Raw genomic sequence first — 501 nt, forward strand, 5'->3', positions numbered from 1 at the left:
AGATATATAGATAGATAGATAAATAGATAGGTAGTTCTCTATCTAGCTGTGAGTCTAGCTAGCTAGCTAGTCACACATATAACTGATTAGCTCTGCTGCTAGTGCACCTGCAGCTACTGCTGCATCTACTATAGCTACATCTGTGCTGCTACTACTGCTGCTGCTGCTGCTGCTGCATCTACATCTGCTGCTGCATCTACATCTGCTGCTGCATCTACATCTGCTGCTGCATCTACATCTGCTGCTGCTGCTGCTGCTGCTGCTGCTGCTGCTACAGCATCTATATCTCCAGCTGCATTTACATCTGCTGTTACTGCTACTGCTGCTGCTGCTGCTACTGCTGCTGCTGGTATTGCTGCTCCTGCTGCTACTGCTGCTACTGCTTCTGCTGCTGCTGCTGCTGCTGCTGCTGCTGCTGCTGCTGCTGCTGTTGCTGCTCAGGTCACCGCAGCCGTGAGTTTGAGAGTTTATTGGGTTACGCAGCAGACGAAGAAGTGGCGC

The 501-nt window shown here is 50.9% G+C and overlaps 1 protein-coding gene across 1 annotated transcript in view; it reads right to left on the reverse strand.

Annotated features, from left to right (window-relative positions):
* Window positions 1–134: 134 nt before the first annotated feature.
* The window catches only part of EMH_0000430 (uncharacterized protein), a gene marked incomplete at both ends in the record, with an annotated part of 594 nt that continues 227 nt past the window's right edge, over window positions 135–501 (reverse strand). The window contains one exon of the mRNA XM_013494845.1: window positions 135–433. Coding sequence (XP_013350299.1) covers window positions 135–433 — 299 coding nt within the window. The remainder of the gene's footprint in view (window positions 434–501) is intronic.

The sequence above is a fragment of the Eimeria mitis genome, genomic scaffold, assembly GCF_000499745.2.
Source record: "Eimeria mitis Houghton genomic scaffold, Emh_scaff13039, whole genome shotgun sequence".
In the NCBI taxonomy this organism is placed as follows: Eukaryota; Apicomplexa; class Conoidasida; order Eucoccidiorida; family Eimeriidae; genus Eimeria; species Eimeria mitis.